General features: G+C 43.6%; 1 protein-coding gene across 2 annotated transcripts; it reads left to right on the forward strand.

Moving 5' to 3' along the window:
* Positions 1-3,161: 3,161 nt before the first annotated feature.
* Positions 3,162-13,775, forward strand: Six4 (SIX homeobox 4). Of its 2 annotated transcripts, XM_017799758.2 has the most exons (4): positions 3,162-3,230; positions 3,440-4,224; positions 7,032-7,714; positions 12,479-13,775. In XM_017799758.2, the coding sequence occupies exons 1-4, from the start codon at positions 3,228-3,230 to the stop codon at positions 13,273-13,275; spliced, it is 2,268 nt and encodes a 755-aa protein (XP_017655247.1). In that variant the 5' UTR covers positions 3,162-3,227; the 3' UTR covers positions 13,276-13,775. The 2 variants fall into 2 exon arrangements, with proteins under 2 accessions (XP_017655247.1, XP_008837706.1); XM_008839484.2 differs by lacking the exon at positions 3,162-3,230 and having other exon boundaries at positions 3,404-4,224.
* The last annotated feature ends 2,110 nt before the right edge of the window (positions 13,776-15,885 follow it).

Consider the following 15,885-nt stretch of genomic DNA (forward strand, 5'->3'; position numbering starts at 1 on the left):
AGGCAGATCTTTGTGAGTTTAAGACCAACCTGGTCTATATAAGGAGTTCCAAGCCAGCAAGGCTACAAAGAGAACCTGTCTCAAAAAAAGAAGGGTGTGATAGCACACACCTTTAGTCCCTGCACTCAGGAGGCAGAAGCAGGTGGATCTTTGTGATTTCAAGGCCAGCCTGGTCTACATAGTGAGTTCCAGATCAGATGGGACTACAGGGAGACCCTGTCTTAAAAAGACAAAAACAAAAACCAAAAACTTCTGGTCCTAAAAGCATCTGTTACTGGTATATAAATGCATAAAAGGCCACTGCTGCTTCTATATAACCTGCTGAACTTGGTACACTAGAGACAAATAGAAGATAGTCAGAAGCCCAATATGTAGTTTTCCAAATAATGTACTCTACGTGACTGATAACAATTTTGAAGCAACTCCTATGATCTGATATTGGACAACCCCTTAATATGGCCAAAAGGATTTTAAATTAGGGCCATAAAACTGAAAAGTCTTCTACTTTGCAATATCACCAAAAAGAGAACAAATATTTACAAAGGATTAATCATGTGCCAAGTTCTTTATGAAACATCTTATTTAATTATCCACTCTATACACAAGAAAACGGCAGAGATTGAACCATTGCTTGCTGATTTTTGAATCTGTATCCTTTCCAATAAATCACACTACCTCTTATCTACTTTGTTCTGATAATTTATTTTTTAATATTTTTATTTTTATTTCATGTGTATGAGTGTATTGCCTGCATGTATGTAAGTACACCTGTGCTGTGCAATGCCTGTGGAGGTCAGAAGAGAGCATTGGATTGCCCCTGGAATTGGAGTTATGGATGGTTGTTAACCATCAAACCTTGGTCTCCTGCAGGAACAGCCACTGTTCTTTACTGCTGAGCCATCTCTCCAGCTGCCCCTGATAAATTTTTAAAATTCAAGGAAGCATATGCAATATGGAAGCCTAGATTGGACTGCAAAGCAGAAAACAGAAATTAGTAGAAAAACTTATTAAGTACAAATAATAAAGTCTAGAATTTAGTTAATAGTAATAAGTAATACTCCAACATTAATTTGCTCAGACAAATGAACCATTATAATATATTAACACTAAGGGCAACTATGTGAAAGTTAAGTGGGAACTTTTTTTACTACTTTTGTGATTTTGTAATAAACTAAATTCTTCCCAAGCAAAATATATTTTTTTAATGCAAGGAAGTAAAAAAAAATGTAAGAAAGTTTTGAAACTCAGCTATTACCCTGAAACTTGGTCACTGACTGGATGTTTCTAAAGGAGGAGAAACACAAGATCTTTCCTATGATTATCAGTTTTAAATCTACCAAAGATATCGCTTCCGGTTTCATCACATTAGGATAGTTAGTGTTTAAAAAAACTGGGGGGTGGAGAGGGGTGGCTGGAGAGACGGCTCAGTGGTTAAGAACAGTGGCTGCTCTTGTAGAGGACCTGTGTTTGGTTCTCAACACCCACATGGTGGCTAACAACATCAGTAACTCCAACCATAAGTAACTTAAGTTCTAGTAGCTCTAATACCCCCTTCTGGTCTCTGTGGGTACTGCATGACATGGGCGCACTTACATGCAGGCAAGATACTCATACACATAAAAATAAAGAAAAAAATTTAAAGTTAGGTTGTGGAGATGGCTCAGTGAGTAAGGGTGCTGTCCATCAAGCTTGATGACCTGAGTTGGATCCCCAGAATCCACATGGTAGAAGGAGAGAATCAGAGAACTGACTCCCAAAAGTTGTCCTCTGACCTCCACACATGCTCATGCATACATACATACATGCATGTAAAAAATTAAGCTCATGCATACATACATACATGTAAAAAATTAAGCTAGATTCTGTATCAAATATCTTGACTAACCAACAATAAAATGCAACCTGGTGGCAAAAAAGAAAGTGTCATCAAGTTGATCCTGACAGCAGGTGACCCAAACAGCTGCCTTACAATATGCTGAAACAGGCAGTTATGAGTAACTGGAAAACAGAAACAACACAAAGCCACCCCGAAGTAAAGGATTGGAGGACAACATTTTAACATGTGATTTTGAGAAAAAGCAGTACCAGACAAACCCAACTGACCCACGGGGGGGGGGGGGTTGCTATATTATCCCTCCTTGAGCTAAGATCTCTTGCAAATCAAGAAGGAAAGAGACACAACTGTAAAGGCAACAGACTCCACCCACACTCTTCAGCCTCAAGCCAGAGACCAGTCTTCATCTGTGTATGGAATCTGGTGCTGACCCTGTACTCATCTCCAAGACACCTGCACATAGAGATGGTGTTTCTAGCAGGCCTATCACCTTCAAAAAGAGACTATTCATCGGCTCAGCACCACAAAAGAATCAGAGATGAACCACTACTGATGCATGTATTTTAAGTGCTCCAATATTAGACTTCTATCTGCAGACCATTATAACTTAAAGCTTAGCTCTTTTTCACACTTCATATCCAGGATAACAGCTTCATTTTCTATATGGCTGAGCTTTATTACATTCCTCTCAGTTGGGTTTCTAGGCTTTCAGGTGACATTTTTCTTAAAGGTTTCTTGTTTCTGTCTTCTCAATAGGCTACACACATCGTCTACTTCAAGGTTTTCAAGCAGCTCTCCCCCTTCTGAATTTTTATTTACAATTCATATTTCTCTCTCAAAACATTCCCTAGTGCTACTCGGGACCTTTCTGAATACAAGTCCTTAATAAAGATATCCCAAAGTGGGGGAGGGGAGTAGAGAGGCGGTGCAAAGCCTCTGAATTATTCTCTGAGGTTTTGTCATCTGCATGCTGAGGGTGGTCTCTTTGTTAAGAAGTTAGCAGTCCTGACATTAAGGGCACACAATTAATATTCCCTCTGAAATCACAGGACTGTTCTTTGAAAGAGTTGTCCAGTTCGCAGGCCACATTAGATAATTGCCCATTCAGGAGCGCGGCCTGAAAAGAATGTCGGCGTTTTCCGGCAGGTATAGGTAGGTGCCTGGGGGTCAGGGGGAGAGGGAAAGGCAAGGGGTGGAGTGGGAGGCGGGTGATCGACAGGGATAGAAACAGTGTCTCCTCCTCCCTCTGAAGGCGAAATAGCCAATGAGGTGGCGCGGCCGGGCCGGCCGGGCCGCCAGTGCCATATAGTATGCAGCAACCGGAGGAGTCACGTTGGGGGAACGGCAGAAAGCAGCTATCCGTTTACACTACTTTGCTCTAGCAGCTATCTTAATGGTGACTGCGTGGCCGGGGGGAAACCTGATCGGCCAGATCCAGCCGAAACCCGGAGGGAGGGAGTGGGCTTTCCGGAGGGGGGAGGGGGGAGGGAGACGAAGAAGGAGGAGTGAGAGAGGGGGAAAAGAAAGAGGAAAAGAGTGTGAGGGAGTGAGGGAGGGAGAAAAATAAACAACAAAAAAATGTCCTCTTCCTCCCCCACCGAGCAGATTGCAAGTGCGGCGGACATCAAGCAGGAGAATGGGATGGAAAGCGCCTCGGAAGGCCAGGAGGCGCACCGCGAAGTGGCGGGGGGCGCGGCGGTCGGGCTGAGCCCCCCGGTTCCAGCCCCTTTCCCCCGGGAGCCGGGGGCCGCCGCCAGGGTGAGCGGCGAGGAAGGGGCCGCGGCGGCGGAGCAGGTACAGCTGCACTCGGAACTTGGCCGGCCGCACGCCGCGCAGCCCCCGCTGGCCTTCTCGCCGGACCATGTCGCCTGCGTGTGCGAGGCGCTGCAGCAGGGGGGCAACCTGGACCGCCTGGCCCGGTTCCTGTGGTCCCTGCCCCAGAGCGACCTGCTACGTGGCAACGAGAGCCTGCTGAAGGCACGGGCGCTCGTGGCCTTCCACCAGGGCATCTACCCCGAGTTGTACAGCATCCTCGAGAGCCACAGCTTCGAGTCGGCCAACCACCCGCTGCTGCAGCAGCTCTGGTACAAGGCGCGCTACACCGAGGCCGAGCGAGCCCGCGGCCGGCCGCTGGGCGCCGTGGACAAGTACCGGCTGCGCAGGAAATTCCCCCTGCCCCGCACCATCTGGGACGGCGAGGAGACGGTGTATTGTTTCAAGGAGAAGTCGCGCAACGCGCTCAAGGAGCTCTACAAGCAGAATCGCTACCCCTCGCCCGCCGAGAAGCGGCACCTGGCCAAGATCACCGGCCTGTCCCTCACCCAGGTCAGCAACTGGTTCAAGAACCGCCGGCAGCGCGACCGGAACCCCTCCGAGACCCAGTCCAAAAGGTGAGAGCCAACTTTCCTCCTCCTCCTCCCCCTCCCTCTCCCCCACCCCCTTCCCAGCTTTCTTTTCCTCCGAGCGCTCGCAAACATGGCGCTTACCTTCCCCACCATCCCGGTTGGGCTGCCCACCTCCTCCCCGCCCCCCCAGTGCGCTCCCCAACCCGGAGGGGGGCGACGGGGGCCTCGGGCGGGGGGGGATCCTCCCTCCTTACCCTTCCCTCCTCCTGCCCCCAGAAGTTTCTGGTCGCCCGCCTAGGTCTCAGTCCCCGCCCCCACCTCGGCTGGTCTCTGCTGCCCGGCTTCCCACCCCCATCCCGCTGGCTTTGAAGTTGCCACTCTCTCCTCGGTTCTCCCCGGGCGCGGGGAGTGAGTGTGCCGGGTCGGTGGGGCAGCTAGGGCTGCAGCTCGTCCCCCGCTGGGGCTGCGGGCTTCGGTGGGGACTGTGGCTCCCCGGGGTCACTCCCAGCCGGGTGTGCGCACTCGTTGCTGGACACCCAGGCTTCGGCCGCGCTCGGGGCCTGCCCTGGAGGTCACCCAGGCCGCTTGAGGGGTGGGAGGGGAAAAGAGTAAGTGGGGGACGAGTGCCTCCGAAGGGGTCTGGGGTCGTCGAGGCTTTAATATGAGTTCATCCTTCACCCTGCCCTCTGCGGCTCCCTTCGCGGCCCGGGCAGCTGTGGGGTGCCGGTGTAGCTCGACTCTGCTGTGTTTTGAAACCTGATTCTGAACAACTTGGGATAGGGTTTCAGTGCTGCGGGGGTGGCAGGACTGAAGGGCAGTTTCTTGGGCCCCCTAACCTGTCTACGGATAGGGCAGTTAGGGGTAGGAGACAAGCTGGCATAAGGTGGACGGCAGGAAAGGAGTGGGGGCTCCATCCCTTCGGCCCTCCTGGAGCCCCCACCCTATTTGGTTGGAAACTTTTCTTGTCTGGTAGAAAATGCCAGGTTTTCCATCTCTTTTGTGTGTCCTCTGGATACAGACATTTGGGGCGTGTGTGTGTGTGTGTGTGTGTGTGTGTGTGTGTGTGTGTGTGTGTGTGTGTGTGTGTGGTGTACGCGCGCGCGCGCGCGTGTTGTGCATTGCTGGACGAGGCAAAGTAAGGAAAAGGTCTAAAGATGGTGTCTCCCGCCCTGCGGGGACTGGAGAGGAAAGATTCCAAATGCAACCCGATTATTCTGCTCTGGGAAGGAATCCGGGTTTGGAGAGCTAGCACCCCTGGGCCAGGTGAAGGTGATCACCCGGAGCCTTCCAGAACCGGCGGCCACCGGCCCTGACCGCTCTGCTGCTGAGCGCTGGTGGGGCCCGACCGCTGCGGCGTTCCTCGCCCTAGGCAGGGACTGAGACGCTCGGTGCAGCCCAGGCTCCCGGTAACCATAAACAAAATGTTCTCCACCACATGCAAGCATCCTTCCTCAGTCTTGAGGGAGACCCAGAGAAGGCGCACTGGTTAGGACACGCCACCTGTCCGGGCGCATGCTGGAGGCCGCCTGTCCTGGCGGCTGCAGCATGGACCGGGTCTGCTAGGCCTGGGCACTGGGTGCACAGCCGGTGCCACAAGCAGGCCAGTTGCCCTGCAACCTTGGCTCCTGAACCCGGCCCAGTTCCCGGGATCAACACACAATACACACCCCCTGAGCCACAAACTGCCGACCTCACCCTCCTCCCGTTTAACTCCACATCCCCACCCCCGACCCAGTTGCCTGGTATAGGCCCCTCTCCGGATCTACCTCCCACCCGCACCCCCGGTGAGTCACCCTCTTAGACGGCGACGGCGGCTCAGCCTCAGCTCATAAATCAAAGCGCTTTCTGCGCTCCTGGCCCCTAAACCCAAAGCCCGGGTAATCCCCTCCCCTCAGCTTGAAAGCGAACCGACCGTGAGCTGCTGCTGGGATGTTGGATCGTCAGATGGGCCAAGTCCCACCGCGCTTCCAAATTGCCTCTGTCACGTCCTACTGCCCCGCCCAGACTCTGAACCAAATGGGGAGAAAACTCCCACCATTCCTCCCCGACCTGAACTTGGTGTTTTCCCTCTAAGTCGGGGATCCTGGAATAGAAAGACTGAAGATTCTGGGAAGAGGCCTAATAGTTGCAAGGTCACTGAGTGACCCACACCCTTTACCTCCCGCCTCACCAGGGCACTGGATGGTGTGTGTTAAATAGGTCCCTATGGGCAACTGCTCATAAGTGTTCTTGGGTTGAAAGTGACTTTCCTACCACAAGGTCAGCCAGTTTGTGGAATGAGTTGGTGGGTCTGGTGGAGTATACTTTTGGGAGCAGGTGAGAAAATGATCCCTTGTGAACCAACTGGCAAACAAAGTTGGACACTACACACCTTCTGCTCCTTTGGCAATTCCATCTACCTCCAAATTAACACTAGTCTGAACCGGATTTGGGGAGAGGAAGGTGTTCCTAAACAGAAAAAAAAAAACAAAAACAAAAACAAAAAACACTTCATTTCTTGTTGTTTCTATGGTGTAAGTAACACACTATGTTTAACAGTTAGAGTAGCATACCAGTGCTGTAAGAATGAAAATACTCTATTCTGTACTAAGTCTGCTTAGCTGAATTTTACTGCTTTCAGCCTTCTGGTCTTCCCCTAGATTTATTGTTATCAAAAGTGATTAGGACTGAGTTCATCTTCATATTATCTAGCAGGGCAGGGTCTGCTGAAAGCCTAGTTTCAGCAGGACTAGCAGCAATCCTGCTGTGCTTTCCTTCAATGCTGCCTTTAATGGGTTCACAGGCTGTTTCAGAAACTATGTAGATTGTCAGCCCCATGACCTTCAAAATGTCTTCTTTCTTCCCTGGAACAGTGAGTCAGACGGCAACCCCAGCACTGAAGATGAGTCCAGCAAAGGACATGAGGATTTGTCTCCTCACCCACTTCCGGGTGCATCTGATGGTGTCACCAACCTCAGCCTTTCCAGCCACATGGAGCCAGTATATATGCAACAAATTGGAAATGCTAAGATATCATTAAGCTCTTCTGGAGTTTTGTTGAATGGAAGCTTGGTACCTGCAAGTACTTCACCTGTCTTCCTTAATGGTAATTCTTTTATTCAGGGACACAATGGAGTTATCCTTAATGGATTAAGTGTGGGAAATACACAGACAGTGTCACTGAACCCACCAAAAATGTCTTCAAACATTGTGAGCAATGGCATAGCCATGACAGACATACTGGGATCCTCCCAGGATGTGAAAGAATTTAAAGTTCTCCAGAATTCTGTGAACTCCACAGCCACCACCTCCTACAGCCCTAGTGCCCCCGTGTCATTCCCAGGGCTCATACCCTGCACTGAGGTGAAAAGAGAAGGCATTCAAACAGTGGCCTCCCAGGATGGGGGCTCTGTAGTGACTTTTACTACACCAGTGCAAATTAACCAGTATGGCATTGTCCAGATCCCGAATTCCGGAGCGAACAGCCAGTTTCTTAATGGGAGCATTGGATTCTCTCCACTGCAGTTGCCTCCTGTGTCAGTGGCAGCTTCACAAGGTAAAAGCTTCATTTGGTACCATGATCCACCAGGGAATATGTTGGTCAGCTGCTATAAATGATGCATTGAGTGAGAGCTGTAAGATTGATGTTACTGCTCAGGTACCTCATTGGTTTCCACAGCTACAGAACCTCGATGCAATCCCAGTATCTTCATACTGTCCAGCTTGCTTGATATTCTTGCATCCTGGCAATGGGCTATTTTCCCCAAACAGTATGGAAAAGTACTGTTTATTCCTGGTCTTGCCAATTCTACAATTACATAAATATGATAAGTCAATCAGTCCTTAGAAAATAACCCAGTACTTGACAATTTAAGATTAAAAATTAATAAAATTGCAAGGAACATAAAATTAGTCAAGCAGTTATTTATTTGAGCAGAAAATGTTTTAAAAGAACAAGCTAAAAGATGGTATCTATTTTGTTTGAATCATGTTCTTTCTATAATGAAGAATAAAACCTAAAAGAAAGCCAGAAGAATATGTGATTAAGTTTCTATTGCCCTAGAAGCATGTTCATTTCCCAGTTGTGTGGGTTTTTGAAGACAACTATCTCATTGTATATGTTTGTGGCTTTGCTAATAGCAGTCTGAGAGAGAAAGGAAATGAGCCCGAGGCTGGAGTGTCAGCTCTTCACAAACTTTAAGCAAATCTGGATCAGCTGTCATTTTTCTCTGTACAAAAATAGGAATGGTTAGAATTTGGCATTCGAAGTGGCATAGTCTCTAGATCTTAGGATTAGGAAATGGCAGTGTTTGCTTTCCTATAAGCGAATCAAAAAGTCCAGATTTTTACCAAATGTCAGCCTTCTGTAAAATGGTCGGTTTTTACACAACTCTGTTGTTTCTATGCCTATGGTATACTTAAGCTTATTGGAGGCATTAATGGAAAAATGGTTATACATTTTATCCTATACACTTGTTTCACTTTAAAGAAAATGGCAGTAAAATACCACAGCCCTGTGGTACACTCTCCAGTTGCTCACTGCTCCAGATGACAGAGAGTTAACCCAAGTCACTATCCAACTTAGGGCAGATATATGAATGCCAAGGGCAAAGCTTAGTTTTATAATAATTTAATAGTTATCTAACCCATTTTCCCTTTAAATGAAAAATTCCAAGCAGTACCTAACATTTAAAGACAACAAAGTTGGGCACAAAGTATGAATATATGTCTGTATATGATGGCAGAGGAGAAAAGCAAAAAATGCTTTCCATTTGTAATCTACAAAAGTGCTATCATAGGAAAGTATCATGAAGTAATAGCTAGTTTTTAGATGGAATAGTTAATGGGAATAAGAATAGCATTGTCAATTAAAATGGCTAAGATCAAATGACAGAGCTATCAACCCATGGACTCTCTGGGTGAACTGAAGGCATAAGTTAACCAGATGGTTCCAGTAAGCAGCATTCCTTTGTAATAGTTGTGTATTACACTTTGCAGTAAAGTACTTTGGGAATTTGGGCTTTATCAAAAACATACTGAGCTAGGAACAGTAGCAAAAGCCTATAATCCCAGTACTTGGGGGTCCAAGGTAGGAAGATTGGGGGTTTGAGGCCTACCTGAGCTATATAGTGAGTTTCAGGCCCAACTAAGCTACATGGTGAGGCTTTGGCTCAAACAAATACCAAGCAAACTAGATAAAATTTAGCTAGGAGTTGTGGCGTACACCTTTTATCCCAGCACTCAGGAGGCAGAGGCAGGCAGATCTCTTTGAGTTCCAGGCCATTCAGGGCTACATAGTAAGACTCTGTCTCAAAATAAAAAAAAAAAAAAAAAAAAAACTTGTACTGAACATTCTTTAAAATGTCCAGGGAAGATACTAGATACTTCTATCTTCCCAGAGCTGGGATTTGATAGAAAAGAATCTAAATAGCTGCATCTTTTACTAAGTTTATAATACCTGAGAAGAATTTTTTTTCTAAGTGTCATTGTAAAATTATACTTTTTACCTCAAATATTTCAGTTCTATTTTTGTATTGATTTTAAAATTATTGTGCATTTTATATAACTCAGTTGCAGGTATACTTAAAAGTCAGATTAAAAAAAAAAAAAAAGGTTTTATGTGTGAGGCCTTAGTTTCTATCCCCAGTACTGAAAAAGCAAATGTATCTTTTGAGCTGTAGCCCCCAGCTGGCCTGGAACTAACTATGTAGACCAGGCAGGCCTTGAACTCAGAGATCTGCCTGCCTCTGCCTCCTGAGTGCTGGGATAAAAGGTGTGTGCCACCACTCCTGGCTAAATTTCATCTAATTTGGCTCTGCCTCCTGAGTGCTGGGATTAAAAGTGTTCGCCACCACAAATAAGGGCTTCCTCTTTCATTTGTATATGTTAAAACTGTTTACACAAACAGTATTCTTTTACCTGTGTTTAATAGCACGGCTGTATCAAAAAATAATAATTTCAAATACCTACTGGCAAACAGTTTCTCAAACACACATAGTGAGCAAAATAAACAACTATTGTAGACTTTTTTTCCAACAATTTAGCAGCCTACAAGATTTTAAAACATTCCTAAAACCAAAAGGTTTAAGATAAAAGCAGTTTGTTCATTTGCATGGCCTGAACAAACATTTATGTTAGAGAATAGCCCGAGCATACATAGGATTGTTTTTTCTTGAGGCTGGAGAGATGCCTCAGCAGTTAAGAAAGAGTACTGGCTGCTCTGGTAGAGGACCCAGGTTGGATTCCCAGCATCCACATGGCAGCTAACAAGAATCCATAACTCCACTTCAGGTGATCCAATGCTCTCTTCTTGCCTCCACGGGCATTGCATCACATGGGTACACTTACATACATGCAGGTAAAACATACACATAAAATAAAAATAAATAAAACATAAAAGAAAACCTATTTTAAAAAGAAGTGTTCTTTCTTAATAGTTTCTCCTGATGAATACCTAATTGCTGGTAGTTACTTTTTTTTTTCTTTTTGGTCTTTTTGAGAAAGGACCTCCCTGTAGCTTCAACTGGCCTGGAACTTGCTGTAGAGACCAGGCTGGGATTAAAGGCATGTGCCACCATGCCCTGCATAGTTACTTTTTTTTTTTTAAAGGTGTTCAACTACAGTTTTCTCTTTTTATCATGTAAAGCCTTTTTTTTTGTTTGCATTAAGGTGCCTAAAAGTGTTGAAAGACATGTAAATGGCCCTATGCTACTTACAATAGAAGTAGTCTAACCGTAATCATTCTACTAAGAAGGCAAATGTTTTAGGTGAATTACTTAATTTAATATTGGCATTTTTTTTCTGCAATAGTCAAGGAGCTGACTAGACCTGTAATTCAAGGATGGGGGTAGATAAGTAGTCCATCTTAATTCTGATGCAAAATGCTCCCCAAATTGACCTTTCCTTCTATGGTAGTACTTGGGGACCTTGGTCATCCATTTGCCATCGGGTCACTGTGTCACTGTGCCCTTGTAAAGACTCAAAGAGTTCTACTTGATAGAGGTATACCGTCTTTATTGTTCAGTTACCACATTTGAATATCTTCTCTGTTTTCCATTTACACTACTTTTTCTACTAATCTCTACAGACCATTATAATGAGAGCCTCAGAAGGCATAAACCTTTTAGAGAAGCATTAGCTCTGGTCCTTTACGTTCATCTGTATTTTAAAAAGCACATTTCAGGGTTATTAATTCTGCCTATCGCTGCAACACTGGAAATGTAGAGCTAGCACAAGAAAAGAAGAAAAAGCAGAAACCTTGAATGTTTTGTTGACTTGACACTGCTTTATAGCTAGTTTGGTGAAAGCTTGCAACTTGTCTGTACAGGTTTATGTGGTTAACTTTTAAGATCCAGCGAAACTGATTTTATGTGGTATTTCCTCAATTTTCATTTACATTTATATCAGTAACTGAACATTCCTAACAAAGATATTTTATTTTGCATTTATGGTTTCTAGCTCTGACAGTGCTAGTAATAACTATCAACTATTAAGAGGTGACAAGTCTGCAATAATGAGCCAGAAACTTTACTAACAGCAGAACTTGGACAAGGTTTTCATCTTTTCTTTTGTGACGAGGTTTCACTATGTGGCCCAAGTTAACTTCAAACTAACAGTCTTCTTGCCTCAGCCTCAAAGTCACATCCTTGCTTGTGTTGATTGGCTTTTATTTTTGTTTTTTGGTAACGTTGGAGATTGAACCCAAGGCTTGCACCATGTGTGTGCTCTATCACGGCTGATCTCCCAGGCCCTACACTTCTAAGCCAAATGTTCTCTCATTTGGTCACCGCAATTATGTGGGGAGTTTTTTTTAAAAGCTATTCTGGTCTAAGAGGGTAGCTCCATGGCAGAATACTTGCCTAGCATGTAGAAGGCTCTGGGTTCAATCCCCAGCACTGTAAAAGAAATTTTAAAAATATATAGAAATAACTAGTCTGACTGAGTCCTGAGCCTAGGAATCCTCAGGTTTTGAGTTGTTTTTTGGGTTTTTTTTTTTTTTTTTTTTTTTTTTTTTTTTTTTTTAAGACAGGGTCTCCCTGTAGCCCTAGCTGTCCTGGAACTCACTATGTAGACCAGGCTGGCCTCGAACTCACAAAGATCCACCTGCCTCTGTCTCCCGAGTGCTGGGATTAAAGACGTGTGCCACCACACCCTGCAGAATCCTCAGTTTAATGTGCTCAAGGTGTATAACTAGGACCAGACTAAGTGATATGTGTCATTTCTCCAAAGATACTATGCCTGAGGAAAAATGTCTGTAAGGAAGTAACTTTTCTTTCATTATTACTTTCATCAATGCTAATCACTACTTTCTTCCCCCTAGGTAATATTTCAGTAAGTACAAGCACTTCAGATGGAAGCACGTTTACAAGTGAATCTACCACAGTCCAGCAAGGAAAACTTTTCTTGAGCTCTCTTGCCCCCAGTGCAGTGGTATACACTGTTCCTAATTCAGGCCAGACTGTGGGAGCTGTGAAACAGGAAGGCTTAGAAAGAAGCCTGGTCTTTTCTCAGTTGATGCCTGTCAATCACAATGCACAAGTAAATGCAAGCCTGTCTTCTGAAAATATCTCTGGGAGTGGCCTCCATCCACTGGCCTCCTCATTAGTTAATGTATCCCCAGCCCACAATTTTTCCCTGACTCCCCCTACATTACTAAATCCCACTGAGCTAAACCCTGACATTGCTGATAGCCAGCCAATGTCTGCACCTGCATCAAGCAAATCTACTGTAACATCTGTCAGCAACACTAACTATGCAACTCTTCAGAACTGCTCCCTTATTACTGGTCAAGATCTATTGTCAATCCCTATGACTCAGGTTGCCCTTGGGGAAATAGTTCCTACAGCTGAGGAGCAGGTGGGTCACGCCTCACCAGCGGTACACCAGGATTTTGCCAGAGAACATCGTTTGGTTCTACAATCAGTAGCTAACATAAAAGAGAATTTCTTACAAAATTCTGAGAGCAAAGCAACCAACAGCTTAATGATGTTGGACTCCAAATCTAAATATGTCCTAGATGGCATGGTTGAGACTGTCTGTGCAGACCTGGAAACAGGCAAAAAAGAGCTGGCCAAGCTTCAAACTGTCCAGTTGGATGAAGAGATGCAAGATTTATAAACCTTATTCACTACACACACATACCCCCACCTTTTTTTTTTTTTTTTCCAATCAGCAGTAAATCTTTTCTCTGTGAAACCCTCAAGATGGAAAACATTTTGTCATTTAAAGGAAAACATTCTACTTCTTCAAGGAAATGCATTCAGGAGACTTTGGACTGATCCTCGGGAAGATCACAGTCAAACAGACAGGATTAGAACTGCATGGCTGCTGCATCACTTTTGTTCACATGCAATGTTCTCTTTTAAATAGATGGAGACAGAGCAACAGGAGACATGCACCAAATCATCATATGTCATCTAGTTGGCAATAGAATTCTAGGGTCAAAATGGAACTTCATAGTATTTTAAATTAAAAATGCATACATCTAACTTAGCAAATTAAATAATAGCTACAGGCTGTTATAGAAGTAATGCAGTTGTTTTTGTTTACTTCTACTCCATGGGCATTGATATGGTTAAGAAAGATAATGGTACTCCAAACTATTATAAGGGTATATTTTTAAATATATATGTGCATACACACATTCATCTTTTTCAGCATTTTTGAGAAAGTCTTGGTTTTAAGTCTCTACCTGTTTCCAAATGTGATTGCTAATAGTTAAATGTGGCAGAGAAAGTTAGAAACTCCACTAAAAACTCTGAAACAAACTTCAGTCTGAATGTAAATATACCAGTTCTGCAAGCAGGATTTGAGTAAGTACCGTGAATTTTTATTTATACTGTGTATGTTTCTCTGAATGTCAGGCGCTATGAACTGGTTTTAAGTCTCTACCTGTTTCCAAATGTGATTGCTAATAGTTAAATGTGGCAGAGAAAGTTAGAAACTCCACTAAAAACTCTGAAACAAACTTCAGTCTGAATGTAAATATACCAGTTCTGCAAGCAGGATTTGAGTAAGTACCGTGAATTTTTATTTATACTGTGTATGTTTCTCTGAATGTCAGGCGCTATGAACTGGAAAGAAAAATGTTTTCTTACCATTTAATTTATATTTATTGTTTGAGCAGGAAGCGAACATCTTTGTTTCCAACAAAGTTTTACTTTTTGTAGGGTTTTCAAAGCAATGATTTTTATCAGGAGTCTATTAAGATCAATCTTAATATTGAAACCGGAACTCTTAAGTCCCAATATTGGAATTTGGGTACTTTTTCTTCACGTCTTCATTCTTTATTTAGCAACTCTGATTCGTTTCAATATGTTTGTATAGAATTCTATGTGCCTTTTTACCTTGTGGCCTTTTTATTAGAAATAAGGTACCGAAGAGTCAACAGAAATGCCGTGGTTCTTTTGTACTATCAAACAGGGTCAATCACCACAGAATCCCTCTAAGTGTGGAGAATTTAAATTTCACTAAATATGATGTGTAATGTTTATCATGCTAATGGATAAACAATTACTATTGATGCTTTTCATGATGGTGCAAGTCATAAATTATAGAAGACCATGTAAAATCAATTCTGCAGGTTATGAAAACAACCATTTTAATTAATAAAAAAAATATGTAAATTCTTATCAAGCAAAATTCTGTCCAGTTGAAGCTTCATTCTATGTTTTGATTGGTTCTTACGCTGACACATGGCTGTGACCATGAAAGTATCATGTCTTGTATGTGAATATTATGTCTTCTTTAAAAGCAAATCTTTGGGGTTTCTGTAAGATATCATCTTGTTTGAGAATGTTGTAAACTGTGTCTAAATTTCTTATCAGGACTCTGAGTACAAGATGTAACAATTCAAATGCCTTCATGTAGTTAGTACAGGTAACCTCTAGTTTCAGAAAGTATTAAGAAAATGATCTTTCCAGAGGTGACTTACAGAGGTTAAGCATAAAGATGGGAGCACATCTTGATTTCTTTAAGATAGGGGCAAAAGGTCTATTTGCTTTCTATGTGCCTGTCAGCTAAGCACATTGAATAAGGACCATAGAGTATTTAGCTTTTGCTGTTACTACAAATGGAATTTGCAGACTTGTTAGGAGCCCTAAGGAGAATTTCCCACTCATCATTTGATAAAGAACGTAAATGCCATTTTACGCAATTTGTGAATGTTCCTCAACTGCTGAAACTACATGGTTTTTGTTTTGTTAATTTTGGTTCTTTGTTTTGTTGTTTTTTGTTTTACAAAGCTAGATGTGGTTAGAGTAGTCTTCCATTCTACCACTACTTACGCAGCTTGGTTTTGTTCCCCCACCTTCTGGTTGCGTGCTGATCATATTACTAAGATTAGCTACATGGTCTTGTAATCCAGTTTACATAAAAATGATGTTTTTCACCTATTGCTGCAGATTTCAGGAGTTGTTAATTATCTAAATGACCCAACTGGTAAGGGAAGTAAGAAAGTTGGAAAGTTATATATGGTACATATATATCTGGAAAACGTTCATGTCTTCCAAAAATCTCTCTTTTATTCAGAGTTCTTCCTCCTTTTCTCCCTTATGAGAAATAAAAGATAGCACAAAACTAAATTCTTACCTAGGAAACCTATTCATAGTCCAACATGTTGTACTTTAACTCTACAATTACTCCAGGTAGCTAGATAATATACCAGGTAAGAATCAATGCACATGGTAAAGAACTTCCTGTTCTTTTCAATTCTTTCAGTAAAATAAG

This window comes from Nannospalax galili, unplaced genomic scaffold (assembly GCF_000622305.1).
Source record: "Nannospalax galili isolate Female #2095 unplaced genomic scaffold, S.galili_v1.0 scaffold336, whole genome shotgun sequence".
Classification (NCBI taxonomy): Eukaryota; Metazoa; Chordata; class Mammalia; order Rodentia; family Spalacidae; genus Nannospalax; species Nannospalax galili.

Coding starts and splice junctions, on each gene's coding strand:
- Six4 (XM_008839484.2), top strand. CDS start 3,413: ATGTCCTCTTCCTCCCCCACCGAGCAGATTGCAAGTGCGGCGGACATC. Junction 4,225..7,031: donor TCCGAGACCCAGTCCAAAAG/GTGAGAGCCAAC, acceptor TCCCTGGAACAG/TGAGTCAGACGGCAACCCCA. Junction 7,715..12,478: donor GTCAGTGGCAGCTTCACAAG/GTAAAAGCTTCA, acceptor TCTTCCCCCTAG/GTAATATTTCAGTAAGTACA.